The 22788-nt window shown below is 51.4% G+C and overlaps 1 protein-coding gene across 8 annotated transcripts in view; it reads right to left on the minus strand.

Moving 5' to 3' along the window:
- Positions 1–22788, minus strand: part of MYLK (myosin light chain kinase) — a 181978-nt gene that overhangs the window by 41145 nt on the left and 118045 nt on the right. For all 8 annotated transcript variants that reach the window (XM_069475118.1, XM_069475122.1, XM_069475117.1 and 5 more), the window contains 4 exons: positions 21369–21455; positions 7273–7323; positions 6420–6547; positions 4344–4497 (listed from right to left, as the gene is read on the minus strand). In XM_069475118.1, coding sequence (XP_069331219.1) covers positions 4344–4497; positions 6420–6547; positions 7273–7323; positions 21369–21455 — 420 coding nt within the window. The remainder of the gene's footprint in view (positions 1–4343; positions 4498–6419; positions 6548–7272; positions 7324–21368; positions 21456–22788) is intronic.

Here is a 22788-nt window from a genome sequence, read left to right on the forward strand (position 1 = left end):
TGGGAAACTCAGCTGAGTCTAAGAGAAGGGTCCCTGATGGAGCCGGCTCCAGGATTTTCTGCTCAGCAAATGTGCTCCTTCCTGGGAACACAGAGGATCTCATCCTACAGCTTCCCACCAGAGTCACCTCCCTCTTGGTGTTTGTGCTTGCCTGTCTGAAGATGACTGTGGCTGCATCCAGCCCTGCCTGGACGTCCCTTCACTGGGACTTCAGCAGCTGCTGGGAGGGCCCAAAGTGGTCATCTGCCTGGATCGTCCTCGCCCCCAGGAAATGGGCCCTCGGTGGCTAAGACACTTTGCTTACCAAGAAAACCCAGCTAGTCAGCGGCAGAGCCAAAAGGAGATTCTGAAAGTCTCTGGACTTTCTGGTACCTTCCAGCCTCTCAGGCAGAATGAGACCAAGGGCTCACCTTGCTTAAGCCTCAGCTGAGCATTATGAAGGGAAATCTCCAACCCTTAAAAATCATGAGAGTTCCAAACACAGATAGTATTTAAAGATTATTGGGCATCTGGGGTTCTCTCTACTTTGTTTTTCTCCTTTAAAGATATGCAGAGAGACCTGTTTTTCCCATGCTGGGTGAGTGACACTCAGGAATCCATCTGGGTCATGCTGCTCCCCCGCTGTGCTCTGGAGCAGCCCTCCCCCCTCAGGCCACAGACTGGGGGCACAGCACGGGCACAGGAAGAGGCTAGGAGCATGGCGAATTCCTGTTCTGCTTTTTAAAATATAATAATAATGTCTCTAAAATAGCTAAACATCACTCATTTAAATTAACTGAGGGAAAGGCTGGTTTTATTGTCATTTTAAAAATAGGAGTCACAGACTATCTGAAAAGAAAGTAGTCCTTTAAAGATTATACAATAAGATGCCTGTGTGGTGGCTGACTCCTATAATCCCAGCACTCTAGGAGGCCGAGGTGGGAGCATCGCTTGAGCTCAGAAGTTCCAGACCAGCTGGAGCAAGAGTGAGACCCCGTCTCTACCAAAAATAGAAAAAACAAAAGGGTGTGGTGGTACGTAGTCCCAGCTGTTTGGGAGGCTTAGGCAAGAGGATCGCTTGAGCCCAGGAGTTTGAGGTTGCTGTGAGCTGTGATGATGCCACTGCCCCCTACCTGGGGCGACAGAGTGAGACTCTGTCTCCAGAAAAAAAAAAAAAAGGTTATATGATAAGAGAATTTTACTACTAACAAGCAGAAGTTTTGTTACACTGCCATTATTTAACTGGCCTATAAATGGATGCTTCTAAAGTGTGTGAAAACTGTCCAGTGCAGGCCAAATGATTCCTGTTTTATCTCATTTATGTTTTACATCTACTTAATAAACCCTGATCAGATAGATAATACACAGATGTCCCTGGAGATGCACAGGTAAATCTGAGCTTAATCCAGGTTTACCTTGGACTAATTCTACAGTCACGGGCTCTAAATGAATGTGGCTTTGCTTAGCCATCAATGCGGTCCTCATTTTATTGAGCAATTCTATTCTTAGCCCTGCGAGGGGGAGGCAGACAGAAAGCCCCGTTCTCCATTCCATTCCCCTCCCAGGACGGCATTTAACATGCTGCTCCTGCCAGCTGGCCGGCAGCCACACCAATGGCCCTGTCAGCACTGGCCGTGGAGAATAAGAAACTAAACCATAAAAGGCCAGAACTGCAGCCCGTGCAGTGGCGACGGGGGTGGAGAGTGTGTGGCACCGTGCAGGAGCTGGCCACGGTGGGGCAGGGGCACTGGTTACAGGAAAGCAGTGCAAAGGAGCTGACCCCACAGTTACAGGCAGGGACAGACGAGAGAAAACGCCAAGGAAAAGTAGAACCTGACAATTGCCAGCAGGCTTAAATCAGTACGTGGTAGGGGTCTAAGTGCACAGGCAGACTGGACCACTAGCACCAGCCCTCCTTGGGGGAAATGGCTGACATAGCCCCTGGGGTCACCAAGGGGAGAGAAAGAGAGAGAGAGAGAGAGTCCCCCGCCTCCTTCGCAGGTGGAAACCCCATTCCCTACTAGTACGTGGGCCTTCCCAGATCTAAAGCTCCTGACCTGAGGAAACAAGAGAGAGGGGGTCAGAGGAAGACAAAGGGAAAAGGGAGGAGGGGACAGAGTGACAGACACTGAGACATGGATGAAACAGCATGGGGTGAAGAAGCGAAGCTGGAGAGAGGAGCCGGGCAAGAGAGAAGGCAAACAGAAATACAGAACGCCGGGGGACAGGAAGTGGTGCTAAAGCTCGGTCCTCTGGGAATTCCCTCTCCCAGGTCCCCTGTGTCCAGTGACAATCCTCCAGGGGTTCTTCAGTACTTCCAGGGAGTCAGGCTGGGCCCTGGAACCCACGGTCTGTTCTGGCAGCTGGCCTGGGCACAGTTCACTGGCTACCTCCCTTGTCTTCCCACCTCTGCTTTGCTTTATCCTTTGTCCTCACCTCTTCCTGATTCACCTGGTTGGATAAGGACACTCTCTTCTCCAACTGCTTAGGGCTGGAGGGAGATGCTACAGGGCTTCCCGGGGCTCAGGGTGAGAAAATGGGGGGAAGGACATCCACAACTCCATGGCATGTGGACAGTTCCCTCAAAGGCTGCATGTGCCCCTGAAGATGCATTTTCCAGTCAGAAGTTTCCTTTACCTTTTGGGACCTTCTGCACCCACGTCACATTGCCATGAGTGGCATCTGGAGGACAGGCATTTTGGAGCTCCCGAGAGCTACTTCCTACTTGGCCGTGATACACTGTGTTCCTTGGCTTATGCTGGTCCTTGCTTTCCCCTTTGTAAGGCTGGAAGCATCAATCTGTCCTGTCAAACCTAGTCCTAACGGGGGGATACCACATGAAGACGGGGGAGGAAAACTGCTTGGGAACAGAGTCAGGGAATCACAGGATGTCAGAGAACAGAGTCAGAGAATCACAGGACGTCAGAGCTACAACAGGTGTTAAGAGTCACCTCCAACTTTCAACTTCATGCCTAGATACCTCCACAAGAGAGATTCCAGAGGAAGATTTCTGACCACCGTGGCCACACGAGCCCTGTTACCAACAGATCCTTTTGTTCCGTGTGCTCATATGTGTGTACCAGGAACACACACAGGAAAGTCTAGAAAGCAGGGAGTCGAGGTCAGGACCAGCACACACAGTTGGGAGTTTTGTCACTGCACACAGGGACCAAGCGGGGGCCTCTGGGCCAACCTCTGCTCCCCAAGGCCAGGTGGTAAGCCCGGGGTGAGGCTGGGGTGCAGCCTTTCACTCAGCCCAGCAGGTTCCCTTTTTCTAATTTTCACAAAGGTACCTTATACCTTGAAAGCCAAGGACAGAGGGGAAACCCACTTGAGTCTCGTGCACATGTCAGTAAACACCAGGTCAGAGGCTTTCATGTGCACAACGTAGAATGTCCCAGAAACGCACGAGACATGGTCTACTCTCCAGCTGTCTGCTCCTTTGCCTGTTTGTCCCTCTGCTGTCCAAGCGCCTGCCACATGGGGGGACTGGAGCCAAGCATGACCGAAAGCAGGAGACCGATTAGAAAGCTATCTTGATGTTCCAGGAGAGAGTTGACCAGGGCATGAAAACAGTGATCAGGAAAGAGAGGGGAAAGTGATCTTGTGAATCAGTGTGGAGATAGACTCGACTCAACCTTGGGGTGTAGGTGATAAGGAAAAGGGAGTGCAGTCAGGAGTAGGAGGTCACGGTGACCTCAGAAGAGCGGTCCCAGCAGACTAATGGGGTGTGGGACCACAAGTAGCTGAGGGTGCCAGGGGTAAAGAAGCAGGGTCAGGGTAGAGACTCGCCTCCCTCACAGGTTTGGCCATGGCAGGGGAGGGGGAGAGAGAGAAGGAGGAGGTTGGGTAGCTAGAGCAAGACAAAGCATCGCAGGAGTTACACACTCCTGTGCATTTGGCTGAGATGGCGACACTCACAGGCTGCTAAGGTTGAGGAGAAGTGAGAAGTGGGGATGGGGTGGCCCTAGGGCCTGGGTCCCAGAGCTCAGGAAAAGGGAGCAGCTTCAGGAGGGACAAAAGTGGGCCATCCCCAGAGCCTGGAGGGTGGAGGCAGCATGGGGACAGATATAGACACCCGTAGGTGTGGGGGCCAGGAAGCTGAGCAGGCTCATGCCCGATGTCGTGCATTTCTCAGAGGCTGGAGGCCAAGGCCTGCAGGGTGGGGAATTGGAGGAACCGATACATAGACAGTGGGGGAGGGTGTGGCCAGAGACAAGAAAGAGGATTTCTGACCAGCACGGACCCCTCAGCTGGGCCTGGAGGTCAGCAGAGTCCGGTGGCAACTGCGGTGATGTGATCTTCTCTCTGCAGTGCGGGGAGGCCCTGAGATTCACACATCCTGCCCCCGGCCCCCAACTCACCCACGACCGTGAGGTTGACCTGGGCCTGCCTGCTGCCCAGCTTGTTCTCCACCAGCAGCGTGTAGCAGCCGCAGTGCTCCTGGCGCGCAGCCAGGATGGTGAGCTTGCTGCCATTCTCATTGTTCTCCACCTTGATGAGGTCGCTCTCCTGGATCTGGGGGTGGAGGGTGCAGCAGGAGCTGAAGCCTGGGGCTGGGAAAGGAAAGCTCCTCCCCCACTCCCCACTCCCTTGGGGAAGCAGCTGGATGAGCTGTGGGGGCTCTATCTGGTCTGGATTCTGTGCTTCTCCCAGGTCCCCACCTCCTGCACCCAGAGCCAGGCCTCCCTGAGGGTTGCTCCAGCTTGGGTGGGCAGGGAGGGTGCTGAGCAGGGGCAGGGTGCATGAACTACCTCAGCACCTGCTGCTCCCAGCACACAGCTCAGGTGCGTCCCAGCCTCCCTCCACTGCTCTGGGACAGGATGGTACAACACGTCTGAACAGTCATCCACAGAGCCTATCCCAGCGGGTTCAGACCTCTTCTGTGCTGTCCAGTGCAGTAGTCACCAGCCACATGTGGCCAGTTAATTAGTTAAGTGGAAACAACCCAAGTGTCCATCAACTGATGAACAGATAAACAAAATGTGATCCATCCAGACAATGGAATATTGTTCATCCATAAAAAGGGACAAACTACTGATTCATGCTATAACATGGATAAGCCCTGAAAACATTATGCTAGGTAAAAAGAAAAAGCTATACACAAAAGATGAAATACTATATGATTCCATTCATATGAAATGTCTAGAATAGGCAAACCTATAGAGACACAAAGTAGGTAAGTGGTTGTCAGGGGCTGGGCGAAGAGGAGGAATGACTGCTAACGGGGCTGGAGTTTCTTACTGTGGCGATGAAAATATTCTAGATTTAGATAACGCTGATGGTTACACGACCTTGTGAATATTCTAAAAATCACTTCACTATACACTTTAAAAGCGTGAATTTTATGGTGGATGAATTATATTTCAACAAAGCTGTTATAACAATTTTAATCAATTAAATTAAAAATTCGGTTCCTCAGTTACACTAACCACATTTCAAGTGTTCAATGGGCACATATGGCTAGTGGCTACCACATTGGACAGCACAGATACAAAACATTTCCATCACTGCAGAAAGGTCTGATGGGTAGAGCTAGAACTTGGCTAAATGTCCCTGAAAAGTGATGAGATTCCACCTTATTTCAGATGACAGTAGCCCAGACACAGCTCAGGGCAAATGAGCTTTGGGATGCTAAAGGCTAGCTGCCTATCTCCATCTTTGGAGACCAGCCCCACTTCCCTCCCTGGCAGTAACCAGCTGCTCATCTCTGGGCCTAGGACAATCTGTATGGTTTGGAAACAGAGCACCAGAGGGCTCAGAATAAACCTTCAACCCTTCTATGGCGTTCCTCAGCCTGTGCCAGCCCCCAGCCCAGGTCTCTGCTGACCCTGCATGCAGGCACACACCACCAACGTGACATGGGTGGAACAGCCAGGCTCCCCAACGTCACACCTAAGCCAGTTGTTTGGAAATTCAAAAATTTTTCCCATAGGAACCATTTTTATAAATTGTAGTTATATTTCTGGGTCAGTAAGCCAAAATTCTATTTACTGTACAATTTATCTGTCCAAATATTCAGATTCACTTTTCTCCCTTCAGCACGTGGGAGGTTTAAGCTGGTATCAGACAGGAATCAGTGGGCTGGCGCAGAGGCACAGAAAGCTCACGGAATCCGGGAGGTCATCTTAGGTCAGGTTCGATTTTCCTGACTCCGAGTAGGATTCTAGACTGTGATAGCAAATCAGGTAGGGGCCATGGATGGCTTCTGTTTTTTCCTTCACACTTTTCTCTACTATACAGATAGTAGCTGGGGCTCATTGGCAGATTCAGAAGAAAAGGTTAGTGAGAACTCGGGCTTGGTGGGTGGGTGATGGGTGGGTGAGGGTGTCTCCCAACTCCAAAGCGACGAAGATTGAGGCCATCCCATTATAGCATCGCTCACCCCTTTCGCCCAGGGGCTGTGGGGTGTTCTCAGGCCACCCTCCTCCGTCACTGACCTGCTTTCGGAACTTCATCCAGGTACAGGTGATGGGCTGGGTGCCTGTCACTTTACCAAACAGCTCCACTGACTCTCCCGCGCGCACCTTTTGGTCCTCGGGAAACTGGATGATCTGAGGGGGCATTGCTGAGAGGACAGGGCAGAACGTGAGCGAGGAGGGAGCCTCCGGCATTCTGATCTCACTGGGCGCTACTGTCCACAGTGGTCTGCTGGCTCCTGTCTCCGCTTCCAGACCCTTCGGGGGACACCTGAGGGCACTGACCCCTGCTCCAAATCATGTGAGCTCACGGACCAGTAGGTTTGTTCATCTCTTTATTCCAGCACTCTCCATTTATTAGTTGTGCTGGAATTTGAGTCTTACCCTAATTTTTTGAGTCAATGTCCTAACTCATTTATTCATTAAACAGCACCTTGCCTTCTAACCTCCAGGTCACCTGGCTGACAGGCTCGATGTCACATCCTCAAGTGTCTTTCAACAGAAAACAGACAAGGGCTCCATTTAACAAGGACGCACAGAGCACAGAGGTGGCACCCCGTGGGCCGTCTCCACAAGGGGCAGCGTGGAAGACGGTCAGGGCAGAGCTGCACAGAAGGGGAGGAAAGCTGCCAGTCCTGTACGAGGCTGCCCACGCAGGGGAGGCAGGGGAGAGACGGGGCAGTGGAGGGGCGGGGGCCGGGCTGTGCAGAACTGGCTCACGGAACAAATTCGCCTGAATATTGCAGAGCTTGAATTGGGGTCTGTGGGGTGTCTCCTGGGGTCACATACCCAGGTAGTCAGTCTAGCAGGGTAAAGAAAAAACCCCTTATGGCAGATGACTCCTTTGTCCCCAGATATTGCTGTGGCCAATTACCTGCCTTCGGAGGTGTCTTGGGGGCAGGTTTCTTTTTCACAGTTGCATCACCTGAAACAAAGACGTTTACAAGTTATTTTCTGTAGTTTTTTCACAAAGCTCCTGATCAGGAGGATGCAGTCTTGTCCACTGGCCCCTCGTCCAGGGAGAGCCCTTGTTTGAATATGTCTGTCCAGAGATCTTCTTGCCCTGTCACGCAGATAACCTCACAACCCAATGAATGTCAGTTATTCGCGACCTCTGGAGGGGTCTCTGGAGCCTCCAATGAGATAAAAACTGTCAAAAATGCTTAAGCTCCCGTAGTCCTATTCAAAGATGATAACCCCAGACTCACTAACTACTCTCTCACTCTAACTTTCAGGAAACTCCGCAAGGAAATTATGTCAGATAGACCAACTAAAATTAGCCTTTGGTGTGGATCCAAGGGTTTCAGGCTTCCTTTGGGCCACAGACTGTGGCCTGGCGGCTTTCATGTTTTTAAACGTTTGTTGAATGGATGAATGAATGCTCTCCTCCCTTCCCACCCCCTCTTCCTCCAAATAACTCAAATAAAAATGACTCAAACAGAAAAGTTTTGCAGCACAAACCTATATATGCAGCTAAATAACAATACGGTGCACAGGCAAAGGTACCCTCGCTGATCTTCTTGGCTGGCTCTCACAGTCCTTTCAGGTCTTTGCTCAAGTCACCTAACTTACTTATCCAAGTGAAAGGAAAACCTACGTGCACACAAGCACCTGTATGCAAATGTTTATAGTGGCTTTATTTATAATTGCCCCAAACAAGAAGGTGTCCAAATTTCCCTCCACTGGCAAATGGAGGAACTGTGGTCCACTGACACCATCAGTAAAAAGGAACAAGCCCGAGTAAGAGCGAGACCCCATCTCCATAAAAAATAGAAAAATTAGCCAGGTGTGGTGGCACACACCTGTAGTCCCAGTTACATGGGAGGCTGAGGCAGGAGGATTCCTCAAGCCCAGGACTTAGAGATTGTTATGAACTATAATGATGCCACTGCACTGTAGCCCGGGTGACAGAGTGAGACCTAGTCTCAATAAGTAAATAACTAAATAGAAACAAAACTACTGATATGCACAACGTGGATGAATCTCAATGATTTCTCTTTCTTTTCTGCTCATAGAAGCCAGACTCAAAAGGCTACACACTGTATAATCTACTTATACGACGTTTTAGAAAAGGCAGAACTATAGAGACAGAGAACAGATTAATGGTTGCCGGAGGTGGTGGGGGGAACGGCTGGACTACAGAGGGGCACAGGGAAGTGTTTCGAGGTGCTGGGACTGTATCTTGACCGTGGTCGAGTTGCATGATTATACGAGTTTGCCAAGACTCACAGAACTGCATACTAAAGAGGGTGAAGTTTACTGCAGGGAAGTTATACCTAATACAAAAAGTGGGGAAGAGCCACTTTACCAATGAGATCGCCCTAAGCACCCGATACAACAGCAGCCCTAGCACTCCCTACCATCCTACCCTGCATGATTATGCCCCCGTGGCACTGGTCACCGAAGGACAGACTATATATTTACTTGTTTATTTACTCTCTGCCCTTCTCCTCCCCCTAGACTATAGCTTTGTGAGCGCAGGGCCTTTTTTGTTGTTCACTGCCGCATAGCCAATGTGCCTGGCACATAGTAGGCACTCAGTAACTATGTGTTGAATGAATGAGCGGGTTAACAGTAACAATTATTCATCCACACAGCCTCACACTGAAGATTCCAGAGAAGCAGGGCCATGTCCTGGTTTGGATATGGGGTTGCTCTGTGAACAGCGGGGAGTTAGCTGACCTACTGCATTATCAGTTGTGCATTTCGACACTGGGAGGAGCGCTGTTACCCAGCTGAACACCCTCGGAGGACTGCTGGAAGGAGGTGATCCCAGACGGAAGCACTCGGTGATCACAGAGCTGATGCCTACCAGCGGTGCAATCAATTAAGCCCGGGCAGGGCTGCTTCCACCAAGCTCACCCTGACTCACTGCCATTACGGATCCATCCGTCCATCTCCAACAGTTTACTGAGGGCCTACTGTGTGCCATGCAAATGCCGATCAGTACACACTGCTAACCAGGGTACTGAGGAGAAAACCAAACAAATGTGAGAAATCAGGGCTCGAGGCCTTAAAGGTCAGGATGTGTGGTCCACAGGAAAGGCTTTTGTTCTTTAGCCATCAAGGACATTTATAAGACAACTGACAACATTTGAAGGAGGTCAATAAATTAGATGACAGTATCGCATCAGTGTTAATTTTCTGTTTTGATTATCAGACTGTGGCTTTATAAGAGACTATCCTTGTTTGAAGGAAATATGCACTGAAGTATTTAGGGATAGAGGGCATTGTGCATGCAACTTGTTTCCAAACTGCTCATAAAATGTAATATATATGTATATGTGTGTGTATGTGTGCGTGGAGAGGAAAAGGGGCTGGAAAAAGAAAGGGAGAGAGAGAATATATGAAAAGCAAACACAGTAAGATGTTAACATTTGCAGAATCTGGATGAAGGGTACACAAGAATTATTTACGCTATTTTTGTAATTTTTCTGTCAGTCTGAAATTATTTTGAAATAAAAGTTAAATAGAAAGTTAAAAAACGTGTTGTCCAGCCAACAGGATGTGGCTACTCAAATGCAGGAGGGAGGGAGGACAGTGGGCTGCGCAGATGGTCGGAAGGCTGAGAGGTGGGCACCGCAGACCTGGGAGCGAGGGAAGATCCGAGCTGGAGAAGGGAGAAGAGCCGGCGGTCGGGCACAGACAGGCCTCGGAGTTCAGAGTCAGGGTGATGTGTGGCGGGGGCTGGTCAGAGCACAGGGCTGATACTGGAGTACAGTGGTATGAAGCCAGTGTGCAATTCAAATGAAAGAAAATTAAAAATTCAGTTTCTCAGTCGCTCTAGTCACATTTCAAGTGCTCAACAGCTATACGTGGTTAGTGGCTATCACATTGTGTAGACTTAGGTCATTTCCATCATCACAGAAAGTTCTATTGAACAGTGCTGGCCTTGAAGGCTGAGCTTGAGAGCTAGGCCTCTGTCCTGCGTGAACGGGGCGTCCCGACACAAGCAGCGTCAGCCTGGGCTAGAGGTCCCCTACAGCTCTCTCCAACTCTTCAGGGACAGACATCCACGTAGGAGGCCATTGCCACACCTCGCAAGGCCCTGGTCAAGACCCATCCAAAAAAGAAGATACAAATGAGAGACAGAGGAAAAACGAAAAGAATTTAGGGGGCTAAACAAGAGGGAGGTACAGACGTTACCTTTGAATTTCTTGCTTAGCTACATGGGGAAAATCGTATTGAAGGAACATGAAATTTAGGAGTGAAAGATGAGTAGTTTGGCTTTTTCAGGTGAATTTGGTAGATGAAAACAATTGAGTCTGTTTGTAGGCTAGCAGCTCAGGATCAGAATTGTGGAGAGAGGTTGGTGGAGACAGGAAGTGAAAGGTTCTGGGTGAAACATGCAGTTATGATGGAACGTGTGAGGACGGGTCAGTCCTCTGCGGAAGGAGAACGCAATGACAGATGGGAAGGGCAGGGTCTGACCCAGGCGGTGCCCGCAGGGAGGAGCTGGGATGAAGGAGAGGGCTGGGGAAGGACCCCAGAGTAGGAGAATGTCCCTGCAGCAAGGATAGAGGGGGACAGACTCTGGAAAGGGCTCCAGGTGACCAGCAAGGAGTGACAGTGACATTGGAAAGGCCAGGCTCCGTGGACTGTGTGGTCCAAAGTCACTCCAGAGGAGCTTCTCAAGGAAATGGGGGAGTCAGCTAGTCGGTCAGAATTCCGAGGTGAAGGACAAAGAGAAACAGGGTGACAGGAGAGGAAATGTCAAGCTAAGGTTTATTCCGAGATGAGAGAGAAGAGAGAAGACAGGTGAGAAGGCTAGGAGTCAGGGGACAGAGAGAGCCCAGAGATGCTAGCGGGGAGAGCACAGGAAGCCGAGTCCCTGTTGGGGGGACCAGATGGGGCAGGGGCACCTGTGCCTGGCTGAGTCACAAAGGCCCTGTGCGCCTTCTTCCAGGACTGCCGGGGAGAAGAGAGGGCTTCTGCCAGGGCCGGGGCCTGCTCGCCTCTGGAGAGAGAAGCCATCTGTTCAGAGGAGCTTCGTGGATGGCGGGTGTTAAGGCCTGAGCTGTGTCCCCCCAAATTCACATGTTGAAGCCCTAACCCCCAGGACCTCAGAATGTGATTGTATTTGGAGATAAGGCCTTAAAAGAGGGGGGAATAAGTTAAAATGAGGCCATTAGAGTAGGTCCTAATCCAATCTGACTCATGTCCTTAAAGAAGAGATTAGGAAAGAGAGACCAGACACACACACACGAAGAGGGAAGACCATGAGAAGACACAGGGAAAAGCTGGCCATTTACAAGCCAAGGAGAAAGCCCTTAGAAACCTTGCTCTTGACCTTCTAGCCTCCAGAACTATGAGAAAATAAATTTCTGTTGCTCAAGCCACCCAGTCTGTGGCACTTTGTATGGCAGCCTTAGCAATCTAACACAGCTGTGGGTGGGACCCGTGGGGTGGCAGCAGGTGGGGAGGGAAGGTGGGGACGGTCCCTGGGGTGGTGAACAGGGGTTAAGAAGGAGAGGGCAGCGGCATAGCATGAAATCAGGGGACTCTAAGCTCCTGCCCTGTGCTTGGAGCTCTGGGTAAACCTGTGTGGCTAGAAGTAGAGCCCTAACTAGTATCTATCTTTCAGTGTTACAGTTAAATGGGATTGAAGGCCACATTTTTGTTTGCTCTATAAGTTTGGAGCTACTGCTGTTTGAATTGGTTAGCATTTGAAGCTGGTTTGGTTCCTATCAGTAAAAACACCTTTAAATGTTAACAATGTTCTGCATCCTATTCTATACATATTTTATACGACCATCTGCTGAAATCCATTAACTGTGTTTCGGGCTTACAAGGGAAAGCGGAGCCACCTGTTTCTGAAACCAGGTTTCTAAGAGGGAGTTTCTCACTTATCCCAACCAAACACTAGCAGGGCACCTCGTGATGTTTCCATCTTATGAAAAAGGAGATGGAGTCTCATAAAAATCAGGTGACTTGCTGGGTTCACAAAACCAGATGTGGCCGAGCTAGAAATAGGACCTGAGCCTCCTGCTGCCCAGGGTACGGCTGCCTTCTTCCTGTTCCCTCTTCCTCCAGCTGACAAAATCCACTGCATCCCCACACCCAGGCCTCCGAACCTGCTCTGTCCCCTGCAGAACTGGGCTTGGGTTCAAACACTGTCTCTGCCTGAGCTGCAGGACTTAACGCACACGATTTAACCTCTCAGGGCTCCAGTTTCCTCACTTAAAAAATGTGGGAGGAATCAATAAAATTTGTTGTAAAGAAAGTATAACATATGGTACATGCTCTAATTCCAGCCCTTCCCCCCACCCCTCTTCCCCAAGCAAACAGATCCCTAGAGGACTTCTCTGTCCTCTGGGACCAATTTAGCTCCTTCAGCCATTTATTGTGCCACACTGCTTGTCAGTTCAGCCTCACACCTGCGTGGGATCGCTCATGCTGCACCTTGCACTCCTCCCCACTCCAGGTCCTCAATGGAGGTAACATTGTCACTGGTCCAGATGCCCAAACTCTCAGTACTCCTTGGGTCACTAGTTTCCTCTCCTCTGGATTCACCTTGTTATATCTTATTATTCCTGTCAGTCCTTTGCCTCTCATCCCCTTCTCTGATGCCCCAAACTTTCTGCACCAGCCATTGTTAGAGAGGAATATCCTAGAAAAAAAGTAAAACCCAACCTTCTTTGCAAACCCCACGGTGGCCACAGGCTGCAGGGTGGGCAGTTGGCCCCCCCTCCACGGGGCTGCCCCTCTGAGGAGGGATGCAGTCACCTCCCCCTGCAGCCAGCCCCAGGCCCCACACCACTCCCCAAACTCTCACACCTCGGGTACTTCACTCACTGCTGCTCTTAGAGTTCCTCTTTCCATCCCCTGCTCTCCCGAGCCCACACCTACACATACAACTACATGACTGTCAGCTCCCTGAGAGATGCCAAGCACATACCGCCAGCCCGACATGTCCAAACCCAAATCCAGGATCTTCTCCCCAAACCTGCTCCTCATCCCTGTTCCAACCAAAGCCCCCCCCCTGCCCACGTCCACTCACTAATGCCTATCGATTCCATCACCTAAGCACCTCCTCAGGCTGCCACTTTCCACATTCCCACCATCACCATTCTAGTCCCAACTGGACCACCTCCTAGGCTTCTGTCCCCCCTACCACACCTGTCACCCTATGGCCAAAGTGATCTTTCTCAGCTGCAAGTCTGAAGTCACTCCACTGTTTAAACCTCACCAGTGGCTGCCCACTGCCACTCATGATCAAATTCAACTTGTCTTACAAGGTCTTCGAAAGCTGTCCCTGGCTTTCATCTGCAGCCTTCTTTCTTGCTGTTCCCTTTGGGGAACACCCTTCATCATGCCCTCAATACTCAGTATCAGTGGTTCTCAACATTTATTGGGCATTATGATCACCTGGAAAACTTGCTAAAAACACAGATTCTGGGCTTCTGGGTGCTACTAGTGCTGCTGGTCCCTGCACCATCCTTTTGGTGGCACTGCCCTGTACTCCACACTGAACATTTTCCAGTTTCTGAAACACTTGGCTCTTGCCTTCAGTTCTTCACACATGCTGGTCCCTCTCCCCCAGGCTGACTCTTGCACATTCTCCAGGCAAGTCTCGCGGCTCAGGCATCACCACCACCAGGCTGGGTTCCTGCCCCTCCAAGGTGGTCCTGTCACAGCACTCATCGCAAGGCACCCATTGCAGAAACCTGCCCCCAACATGGCAAGCTCCCTGAGGACAGGAACAGGGTCTACCTTCTGTATTCCCAGTGGCTAGCACGATACTTGGCACTTGTCTGACAAATAGCTACAAAAGGAGCGAGTGGAACTCCTAAGTAACTCTGTTAACGTGGGAATTCCCAAGTAATATTCCACCCCAGCCCCGGGCTCTGATGCTGAGAGAGATGGTCCTGGGGCTTGAATTCGTGTGCAACTTTCTGTGAAAAGGAGAAGTCCCTGCTCTGTCACCTCCTGCATCAAAACTGCCAGTGCTGAGCCTTCCATTCCAGACAGGAGACTGAGGTTAGAAGAAGTGAAGCAGCCCAATAAAATCATCATAAATCAAAGCTTCAAATTTGGGAGCCTCCTAGGAAATCCGGAGCAGCACTAGGGAGGCCAGTCCCCTCAATGCCCTCATGAACCTTCCTTCTGCCCTGGGAGGGAGGAGGTCAGTGCCCCACAGAAGCTTCCAGGTTGCTCAGTCTAAAGGCAGCTGAGTGCCTCTCTCTCAAACACTAAAGTCAGCAGGGCAGGACCAGAGGAAGTGCTTTCAACATAGGTACAGAGCCTGAAGGTAGTTCTCACAGTCACAAGGGTCTGAGACAATGGAAAGCAAAGGGGAATCAGGGAGCTAGCCTTACCAGCCTTGGGTACAGGGAGGTCCCTGGATCTCTGCCTCTCTGGGGACATTTCCCTTTTTAGGTAGTTAGCTAAAAATAGACATCAAACTCTTCACAATTCCCAAAACCAGCATTAATTTTCTGCCAAAGGCTCCTGAAAAGGGGCTCAGGCTGCATAGAACATGGAATGAGCATCCACCCTGTGAGGCCATGTCGGAGCAGGAGGGTGGCAGGGGAGCCTGGGGGCAGAAGGCTGAGTCCCACTGCCCTGTGCTGGGGTGAGTTCAGGGCCCTGGTGACTTGACCCACTCCCCCACTGCACACACCGGCCCCTTACAGGATGTCCTTTCAGACTTGGGAAGAAATACCAGTTGTTTTCCCCAAATTAACATCTCTGGGCAAATTTCCCACTTACCTCCCTTCATAGCAAAGGCTGTCACACAAAGAAGATTCCAGAGGAACACTACTCCTCTTGTTATGCAAACATCCATTCCTAAACCGCCCCTCTCCCCCAACATCCAATGGCTGTGAAAGGGACAGCCCGGCCCAGCACACATGGCCAGCAGTGCCTGCACTGGTTGGTGGAGCCCTCCAGGCCCTCCCTGGGGAGGACCCCTCTGGCCATTTCACTGGCTTATGGGAGACCCTGAGAGAGCTGGGGAAGGATGGAGGAGTGGCCGCCATGTGGGTGGAAGTCACAGTCACAAAGTGGGCATGTGTCGGGGTGCTAGGTACTAACTCTCCTCACAGACCAGCGCTGCAGCTGGGAGAAACTGGGAGTTGGCACCAACTTCCAGAAACATCCATGGAAATACCTCAGCTTCTCTCCCAGTGCCCACATGTTTCACTGTCAGGCAAGCCTTGACGCCAGACCCCAACCTCGCCGGCATTTCCTTCCAGCCTTTTGAATCCTGTCAGGACTGAACATTCCCCATGACCTGCAGAGAATGTTTAAAAGAAAGATTTGATCCTGGGGAAACCCTTCATGAAAACTGGACACTGTTTCTGATATCCCAAGATGCTTTCCAGTTGACACGACTTTCGGTTTTAGAGAGACAATACGGGAGGCCAAGGCAAAGATAGCTAAAGGTACCATAATCTGGGACAGTCCAAAGTGATCAGTGTCAGAGAGGAAGCTCAGGCCAAGGCCAGGCATAGAATACAAAGGGACGTTGCACCCACATCATCCTTAAATCACAGCACCATGGCAGAGGCAGGGACCCCTGAAGCGTGGAACTCACAAACTGGCTTGAAAAATCAAGTATTCATTATAAACCTGCTCAGGGGCCAGTCAGTGAAATGTCAGAGATGGACAGGACCCAGGTCCTGCCCTCAAGTTGTAAAATCCCCTACAGATGCTCATTGCTTTTTTCTAAAAGATCATCAGCTTATACAGACTGCTAGGAGGAATCTCCGAGCCTGTTACCAAACTGGCATCATCACATCTGTACTTCCTAAAACCATTTCTTAAACCCGTCAACAGCACCTTCGCGCAGGCAGCATGCTTGCTTTCCCGCACACAAAATTTCCAAGAACTCCCCCGGCCACTCAGACCCCTCCATCTAAAGCACCCTAAACCTGGTCCTTATGCTTAAAGCCTCCTTCCCTCGGGATGTTTCTGCTGCTGCGCCACCTCAGTGACACTTGCTGTAGCTTCAGACTCCCTCACACAACAGCTGATGTGAAGGAGAGTTAGCTGACTTCACCGGAGCCGTGTCACTCAAAAGCTTTCCATCCAATGGCCTGCTGTCAGAGTTGGGGGAGGCATGGGGTCCGCTGGAGAAACTTCCCATGTGACAGGTGAGGAAGCCAAGGTCCAGAGGGATGGAGAGCTTTGACCACACCACCTATTCAATTAGTGGGAGAACCAGGACCTTCATCTCCTGCTTTCTAGCCCAGTGGCTTTCTTGCTATGCCTGTGCCTGCATGTTGCCCAGAGGGGTCATAGCAAACTGGCAACTGGACATCTCACAGGGGTGTTCCTGCCTCCCCCTGCCCTGCTCAGCTCAGGTGGAGGAGTCTTGGATGCTCCTCCCCTGGGCCTGTACACTTCTCTCCTCTTCTGTCTCCAAAAGGAGGTGGGGACCCACTCGGAACTAGAGGAGTGAGTGAAGTGCTCCAGGGGCGTTGGTATTTAATGCCCATCAGGAGGAGAAAAAGAGCCATAAAGTACATCACTGGGACAACTGACAGAAACTGAATGTAGACCATGGATTGATTAGATAACAGTACTGGTTCAATGTCAAATGTCCTCATTTCAATAATTGCATTGTGGCTATGTTCTTAGGAGACACACAAGGAGACAGAAGTCAAGGGCATGATGTCTCCAATTTGGTCTAAAATGGTAGGTATCTACCTAAATGAATGAATGAATGAATGAATATATACCTAGAGAATGATAACAGAATGGAGCAAAATGCAAATAGGTGGTGACTCTAAAGAAAGGGAATATAACAGTTTCTTGAACTATTCTTGCAACTTTTCTATAAATTTGAAATTATATCAAAATGGTCTCAAAAAGACAATCCAATTGAGATACATGCAGCAAACACACACCTGGACCTGTCTGGAGATCTGGGGAAGCGTGCCAGTTGCTGCCCTCCTTCTCCCCCAGCTGTGATGGCATCAGACCTCTGCCAGCTCTACCAGCCGGTCCCCTGCCTCCTCCTGCTGCCTCAGGGCTGGGGGACACCTTGCCCAGCCTCATGTGGACAGCACAGAGAATGGCCCTGAGACTATGGCAAGGCACAGAGGCTTGTGGCAGGAACACAGATGAGGGTTGGCATCACAGTTCCACACCTTACTAGCTGAGACCTGGGCAGGACAATTTAGTTCTCCACGGCTCAGTTTTGCTCATCTGTAAAGTGGGAACAACTACCTGCAGCACTGTTGAGACCCAGCGGAAGCAACATAGATTGAGGTACTCGGTAAACTCTGATCCTGAGTCAGGTGCCCTCACAACACTTGCTCTAGCATCTGCGCGGTTTCCCCTCCAATGTCATCATTCGTCTTCAACCAAACCACATCAACCACATTCCTCTCCTCCTTCATAACCTAGCCCAGAGCTTTCCTCAACCCGACATCTTCCCAAACTACCCCCACCTCCTTCCTGTGCTAGTGAGTTGGCGTCTGGACTGGTAACTTGTGCGTTTGTCAGTTTCTCCCACCCTGTCCTTTGCTTGGGTTGGGGCAGATCAACGTGGCTTTCCCTGACACTCCTCAGCGTTCGGTGTGGGTGCATGTTGTCCACTCCAACACTGACAGCTTGCTCAGAGGACCTGGGGGTGTGCAGACAGGGTCTGGCCACAATCGGTTTGATGAGAAAATCCCTGCGCCTTCCCTCAGGAAACGTGGATTTCCCCCTTAGATTAGGAACTTCTTAGTCCCTGGCAAAACTGAACACATACACAGCCAGAACACTCACGGAATCGGAGGTCTCTGGGCCTGGGGACAGCAGTAATAACAGAAAAAGGCAAGTTGCAGGGGTGCATAGACTGCTGATCTCATCTCTGTGGGGGAGAAAAACCCAACTCATGTATTTGTGCATATAAACACACACATATATATAAATGCACAGAAAAAAGTAACGAGGTGAATATATTTGAGGGGTGAGTGGAAGTGGGGGTAGGTGAAAGAAGACTTCCACATCGTACTTGGTATGTTTCCGTACTGCTTAAAATGCTTATATAAGAATGTGTACATGTATTTACGTAATTAGTAAGCAACGAAAATTATCCCCCAAAGGGAGAAAAGAACTGGGTGCAGACCTAAGAGCCCCTTCATTTCCCATCTCTGGGCAGCCACCTTCTCAGGAGGCCCCAGGATCAAAGCCCCGCAGTGTCCCTCAGGCACCCAGGCTGCAGGCTTCTGAAGGACAAGCGTGCAGGTGTGTGAGCAGGTGGAGGCATCCAGAACCACCTGCTACTGCTCTCGGTGCAGGGTGACAGGTTTGGGGTGATGGGCTGGGTGGATGGGCAGGCAAAGGGATGCCAAGTGGCCGTTACTGCACATGGAGACACCCCTCATCCTCTTGGAGGACGATGTCTGTTCCTCCAGCGGAGAGGCTGTCTATACAGAGTGACATCCCCCCGTGCAGGCCCGCAGTGCCTGCTGGGGTTAATCCAGGCATGAATGTGGGTGTGTGCTTTTTGCAGAGATGAAGCCCTGCTGCCAGCCCTGCTCCTGCCCACTTAAGGCTGACTGAGCCCTCTCAGCCCCCGTTAACTGCTTCCAGCCTCCACACCACAGGGAGCTGATGATGTCAGCTTGAGGGGCTCCCAGGTGGCTCCATGTTTAACAGAGGCAGTAGGGGAGCCCCCTTCTGGGCTGGGCACCAGGCTTCTCCCTGAATAGCTGGTGTCTGGCGTGACTGCTCATGGGAGTGACCCAAGAACTTAAACAAATATTGAAGCCTGGCTCCCACCCCTGAGATTCCGATTTAATTAGTCTGGGGTGCAGCCCGGGCTGAGCAGCGGTTTAAAGGCTCCCCAGGTGAATCTAATATCTAGCCAAGGGTGCAAGGCACTGCTCCAGCATCTGACGATGACAGCTTGCTGGGGGATTTTCCACAGCCTGCTGCTCCCCAGGGCAGAGAGCCCAGCTCCTGCTCTGCTCACTGTCTGGACCTTGTTTTTCTCCTCCACAGCCTGCTCTGACCCCGCCTCACCTCCTTCAGGATCTCCCTGGAGTGGACGTGCGGGGGCCGAGGGCAGGAGGCTGCTGACCTCCAGCCAGCACCTACACTGCCGCTTCTGTCCCCAGGGGTAGGGGACAGCCATGTCACACTGCAAATTCACAATCACTGGTACTCTTCCTACATCCTATGTCTCCTCTACTCACATTTTCCTGTAACTACTAGAGCATGGGCCCCAGGAATACTCTTAAAAAATAAAATTATTAACACATTCTTACCAGGCTTTCCTTAGAATTATTCATAATTTCCAACAATTTATGAAATGTTGACTCTTGATACTCTGAGGCTCCCCACTTTGATTAAATATCCATGAGAAATTATAATTCCAATCTGGCTGCCCCAACACACTGAAGGCTGAGTTCCCCCTGACGGTCTGGCTGGGGTATGTTCAAGGAACCCAAGTTCATCATGAGGAAGGTAAATAAGTTGTTTTAAAAAGAAATGGAAAGAAAGAAAACAATAAAACTAAGTCACAAAACACTGCCTTGTAATGGAAAAAGTGAAGTAGTCTTTGAATTAATCAGGCTCAATTACTTTCCTCCATTAGTGTGGGTAATTAGGAGCTTGCCTTTTGTTTGTTTTAAAACAGAGTGGTTGGGCAGTCCAACTCTCTGTTAAAACTGGAGGTTTCTGCTAATAAAATTAGCCTAAAAATCACATGGGAAGCCAGGGCTGCATTATGACTTTTGAGGATTCTATGCACTTCTGCCTTCATGGGCTGCTTCTGCCATTAAAAAAAATATAAATACATATGTGTTTAATTATATCACATATTATATGCAATATGTATTTCAATTATATAAATTTTACTTTTCAACTGCATTGGTATAAGGATGAATATATCAATATTATGAATTAACACATTGTCTTCGACCTAAAAGTTCACCGTTTCCTCTGGTTTTGTAAGACAGCACAGCATTTGGCAGGCCTGTAGAAGCACTGTGGACCCTCGGCACCAGGCCTAGGGGATAAGTGGGCTCTGGGAGAGGCTGAGATCCTGGAAGAGAGGGGCAGCTGTCTACGGTCACAGAGAAGCTCCTTCCTCCCTTGGCTGTTTGTACCACGCTGCGCTTTCACTCTGAGATGCTAGGAAGGGCCTTCCATGAACAAGGTGCAGCCCGTGTCATTCTGAAGGAAACCGCTTGAGCAGACCCTGCCTGGGCCCTCAGGGAACACACAGTGGCGGAGGGAGGATGAGACCCCGACATGCCATCCTGACGCTGGGAAGAAGACTGTCACGGAGAGGAGGTGCTGGCACCAGGGGGGCTCACAGGAGGGACAGTTCCTCGGAGCTGAAGTGGGAAGAACTCAGGGATGAGGGCTTTTCACTTGGAGTTTGCTGTAAAGGTGTCCCACGAGAGAGGTGACACAGCAGAGGCATGAAGGAAGGAGTGGGGGACATCTAGTGCAGGGAAGAGCTCAGCATGGCCTGAGTGTAAGACAGGAGCAGAGGAGCTGGGGACAGCACCGGGAGAGGTGGGGACAGGCCACACGGGCTGCATGTGCACGTGTGAGGAGGTGTGTCCCATGCACTGACATGCGGAGTGTCACTGGCTTGGGATACGTAGGCTCTGGGGGCCACTGCACGTTTCAACCAGGAGTGAGAAGATCAGAGCTATGGTTTAGAAAGGTCCCCCTGGCAGGCCAGACTCAGCTGGGGAGAGACCAGGAGACGCTGTCACAGGGGTCTCAGTGAGAAGTTGAAGGGGTGTGAGAGAGGCTGAGGGGCACATGGGTAGGAGGAAAAACAAGAGCCATGCGATGCCACCCAGGCTGCAGACAGGCGGGGGAGAGGGAGGTGGGTGAGAAAAGGCCACTGGCTCTGTCATCGGGAGCTTCCTGGGAGCCTCGGGGTCCAAACAGAAGCCAGAATTCCATGACTGCACTCAAGAGTGAGGGAGCAGGAGGCAGGGCTCTGAGGCCCCTCGGTCCTGGGGGCACCGGCTCGCCTCTGCCTGGGGAAGCCGAGCGAGTACTCACTCTCTGTTCCTAGCGCGGGGGGAAGAGAGCTCTTGGGCCTCCGGGTTTTCATCTCCGGGGCCTTGGTGTTCTCACCGGCCGGAGCATCTGGAACAAAGCAGGTAACAACAGCTTTAGTTGGCAGCTGCTGAGGAAAAGAGCAAGGGAAGCACCTCGGTCAAAACCTCAACCAAAATCATGACTGACCCCCAGCCCGCCCCACCCTGAGGGTCCTCCCTGCCCACTGAGCAGATCAGCGCCTGCAGCTGGGCAGCCCCTCCACCCTCCATGAGAACACCAGAGGACAGTCTGCTCCCCTGGGCCTGATAAATCAGGTGGAGACAGGTGACCCCCGGAGCTAGTGACACCCCCTCTGCAGCAGCAGACGCCGCCAGAAAAAGACAGCGCTGGCAGGGCCGGTCAGAGGCACCCCTCTACTCCCCTCTCCCCAGCGCTCTCCTTCGTCAGAACTTGACTCACTCGGGCTGAATGTTCTGGGTTTCCACAGGGTCTCTCACACCGAGGAGGGAGCGTATGGGGTCCCCGCCCATGGGCTCAGCGTCTAGGGGAGGCTTGCAGCCTCTGACTTCTCCGACTTCCTTCTACAGACCGAACTTTGCCCTGACAGACCAAACGAAGGCCTCCGAGCAGGCAGCCACGCACCTTACCCCTCTGAGACTGAGTCTAGGAGCCAGGTTGGAGTTTCTTCCCCAGAGCAGGCCCAGGGAAACCTTGCTGCAGCTGCCTGCTGGGCTGACCCGCAAATGCTGGGCAGGTGAGTGCATGGCCTGGGGTTGAGGGGGGCCTGGGTCTCTACTCACACTCCTTCTGTGCATTAATGCAAAGTGTGGATAATGCCGGAGGGAGCCTTCCCTTGGTGGGGCAGCAGGGAACCGTCAGTCTGGGCTGGGTGGGGTGGAAGAGGCCCCCCCCAGAAGACTGGACTTTAAGAAGCTGTGGGGAAACCATCCAGGGACTAAGGGGTAGGAAGGAGCTGGCTGAACGGCTATCACTAAGCATGTCCCCCAGCCTTCCCTTCCCCCACAAGGAACACTCTTTGGGGACAGTAGTAGGAGGGAGCCCCCCCTTGGAGCTCCCTTCCTGTCCATCCTTTTCCTGCTTCTGAAGAGAGGAAGCTCAGAGGTGGGGAGGAGGGGTGGGACTTTCCAGCGGAGGCTCCGGCTCCGGCCACATTCCTGTGGCTTGGCTGAGGAGGAAGGGCCACTTCACTGTCCCCGCCTCCAGGATGGGGCAGTCCTGGCTGATCTTGCCTAGACTGGGGCTGCGAGGGGTGGGCACAGGGAACACAGAACGGAACGGCTGGGGACATATTCCTCCTAGCGGCATTTGGGTTCCTTGCCTGCGGCAGAACATGGATGTGCCCACATCAGTCCCTCTGTGCATCCTTTCTGAGCCCTGAACACCAGGCAGGCCTCCTCCC

This window comes from Eulemur rufifrons, chromosome 7 (assembly GCF_041146395.1).
Source record: "Eulemur rufifrons isolate Redbay chromosome 7, OSU_ERuf_1, whole genome shotgun sequence".
Classification (NCBI taxonomy): domain Eukaryota; kingdom Metazoa; phylum Chordata; class Mammalia; order Primates; family Lemuridae; genus Eulemur; species Eulemur rufifrons.